This window comes from Juglans regia, chromosome 6 (assembly GCF_001411555.2).
Source record: "Juglans regia cultivar Chandler chromosome 6, Walnut 2.0, whole genome shotgun sequence".
NCBI classification, from domain to species: Eukaryota; Viridiplantae; Streptophyta; class Magnoliopsida; order Fagales; family Juglandaceae; genus Juglans; species Juglans regia.
Genome location: NC_049906.1, coordinates 31,837,948 through 31,841,303, shown reverse-complemented (window position 1 = coordinate 31,841,303; position 3,356 = coordinate 31,837,948). Strand labels below are relative to the sequence as shown.

Sequence of the window (3,356 nt, the reverse complement as noted above, 5' to 3'; positions counted from 1 at the left end):
TTGAAATATTTTATTTCACTAGCTGTTTTAAAACCGTTTCCGTTGGATCATTTTCGTGACCCAAGTTATGGTCTTACAGCTGTTCTTGCCCCATCGGGTACCAAGGAGATGGGTGGAAAAATGGAACTAGTTGCACTCCCGTTATTCCTAAACCAAGCAATTAGAACATCATCATTGTACTATGTAAGTATATATAAATGATCTATACAATTTTAAATTGTGTAAATTTCGCATATTGCATTTAAAAAAACTGTACGTAATATTATTTATATCTATATATTTTGAGTGTTATAAATTAATTGGGAACTGCTACAGCTACACAGGGATTCCACAAAGGGATCCCACAAACTGATATGGCACGTCAGTTTTTTTTTTTTTTTTTTCAGTTCAGCCGCTGCATTACAATTTACTGCAGCCATCCCGTCTGCAGCTCCCTCACGCAACATCGCACGTCCCGCATTTTCTTTCCCACACAGCTCACTCCTTCACACACGACAACAGCACTCTCCCTGCTTGGTATCTCTCTCTCTCTCTCTCTCACAATCTTTCTCTGGTTTCCGTTTTTTCATTCTTTTTTTTTTCAATTTTTAATTTTTTACTCTCATGTACCTCCAGCTTCACTCCTCTTCTTATTCTCCTTCTTCTTTTTTTTTTTTCTTCTTCAAGTATCTATCGCCATCTTCTTTTCTCCTCTTCTTTTTCTTCTTGTTTTTTTTTCAAGTATCTATCGCCAGCTTCATTTTTTCTTTAGGTACCATTCCCAGCAGCATCCTTGAGTTTGTGAAAGTATGATTTAGGTATTCCCGTTTCTTCATTCCTCTTTTCTGAGTTCCAGTTTTTTTCAAGTAGTCCTTTCATTTTTACACATTCAAAGTGAGATAAAAATGATATTTTTACACATTTTTAAAGGATAAAATGTATATTTTCGTAATGGAAGTAACTTTGGGGATAAAATGTCATTTAAGGGATAAAAATGACATCTAAGAGATAAAATGACATTGTTACACATTCGATTATATAATTTTGGTTTTGTATAGAATTGTTTTATATATATATTTTTTATTATTATTCTTACAGCTATAATCAAGATGGAACCGTGTCGATTAATATTTTTCGAGGAAGAACACAACAGTGAGGGTCCTAACACTCCACGAGGTTAGAAGTTAATTATTGAATTTTTAATGGCATTGTTTTATAGACTCTTTTAAATATTGATTATTTTATGGTATGCTTAACGGATTTTAAATAAATCATGTTTTGCTTAATGTAGACCAACAAGAGCAAACTGGATCTCAGTATACCGAGAATCAAAAGATTGAAGAATCGAAGGTTGATATGATATTTGAGACTCAATCAGATGTTATTGAATACTACACAAAATTTGCCAAACAAGAGGGATTTGGAGTGTCAAAAAGAACATCGACTACTGGGGATTATGGGGAGGTAAAATATTTCACCATAGCATGCAATTGCCATCATAAGCCAATAAGCAAGTCATCAAAAGTTGATCGGCCAAAACCGATAGGAGGGACAGGTTGCAAGGCTAAGATTAATGTAAAGCAAATAGCAGATGCAAGGTATCAATTATCCAATGTCGTCATCGAACACAATGATGCAGTAAGCCCGAGTATGTCAAGACATATTGCTTGCCATAAAAAATTATCAAGTTGGTCGAAAAAAAGAATTGAAATGATGGATAAAGCCGGAATCCGTTCGGCTAAAAATTACAAAGCTATACTTGTTGAAGGGGGTGGATATGAGAATCTCACTTTTGGAGAGAAAGAGTGCAGGAATCATATCAACAAAATTTGTAATAAGTTGCTTGGAGAAGGAGATGCAGAGCCATTTCACTAGTACTTGGTGCGGCAGCAAGAGAAAAATATTGGTTTTTTCTATGCGATGGATCTAGATGAAGAAGGCAGGTTGAGAAATGTGTTTTGGGCGGATGCCCGAAGTAGGGCAGCATTTGAATCATTTGGAGATTTCATAACATTTGACACAACGTATTTGACAAATAAATATAAAATGCCATTTGCCCATTTCGTGGGAGTTAACCACCATGGCCAATCGATACTTTTTGGATGTGGCCTTATATCAAACGAGGACACAGATACATTTGTGTGGTTATTCGACTTGTGGTTGAGGTGTATGTCAGGACGGGCTCCTAATGTGATTATTGCGGCGCCCCCGACCCCCTTTAAATAAGAACATGGGGATCGAGACGCCCGGATGGTGACAAACGGTCACACATCCCAACGAAGTGCCAGTGTGTGTGCATGCAACGGTGTACAAATAAAAATATCGCAGCGGATAGTCAACTAAGTACCAGAATTTAAAATACAATTCAAATATCAGTAGAGGTTTAAAAGCAGTTATACAGTCATCCCAAAATAAAGTTTAACACATGTCCCGATAATATAAATGGGTAAAATAAAATAACAATAACCGGTGATTCCAGATCACTCGTCGGGCAGAGCCGTCTCCTCAGGCTCGTCCTCATCCTCCTCTGCATCAAAATCTGCGTTACCAAACATGGTACCGCAGGTAAGTACAAACCAAATAGTCCTCAGGAATAAAATGCATTTAAGACAACCAACATGCATGCATATGATAAAATATGCATTATTCTCAAAAACATTATTTTCCCCGAAAATAATTATTTCAACACACGCCAAAATCCCAGTTGGCCAAAATACCCATAAAACATTTTCCCAGAAAATGAATTACGCAAAAATCCAACACGCTATTTTTTCAGAAAATAGTCCATTTTTAGTGTATGCACCATGATCTCCCCTATGGGTCATCTGCACACTCTGGCTTCGTAGCGATGCCCACTTACGCGCCCAACACGTTCGTGGGTACATCCACTACACAACGAGCGATGCCCAGTTCAGCGCCTAGCGCGTACGTGGCCAAGCATCCTCTAGTCCTCACCAGTAGAAGGACCACGGAGTCGGCACGAGACCCTCTCGTCCGATCCCATTGTCGCCCAGCGACAATCCAGGGGACGTCACTCAGTATATTGCGCTCCCAAGTGACCAGAGGAGCTCCACCGAGATAATACCCCATCCCGGCTTGGGGTTCGTGATACGCACACACCCAAAAATAATCTCGCATAAAATCATGACTCTTTCAAATCACACATGAGCATGAATGCATTACACGAAAACCCAGTTTTCTTTACAAACATGGTTATGCATGAAATAATGACATGAACATGCACTGATGCTGATCTAACATCCTCCAATAAACAGTCACAACAAGACCAACCAAAACCCATCAACAACCAACATCTCAATCAATCAAATCAACCAACAACTCCTAACACAATCCATCCGACCCCTGAACTCCTCGGA

At 38.6% G+C, this 3,356-nt stretch overlaps 1 protein-coding gene across 1 annotated transcript; it reads left to right on the top strand.

The window, feature by feature from the left end:
• The first annotated feature begins 684 nt into the window (after nt 1-684).
• LOC108991698 (putative protein FAR1-RELATED SEQUENCE 10) lies at nt 685-1,872 on the top strand. The gene is made up of 3 exons (XM_018966053.2): nt 685-797; nt 1,078-1,155; nt 1,271-1,872. The coding sequence occupies exons 2-3, from the start codon at nt 1,089-1,091 to the stop codon at nt 1,852-1,854; spliced, it is 651 nt and encodes a 216-aa protein (XP_018821598.2). The 5' UTR covers nt 685-797; nt 1,078-1,088; the 3' UTR covers nt 1,855-1,872.
• Nucleotides 1,873-3,356: the final 1,484 nt, after the last annotated feature.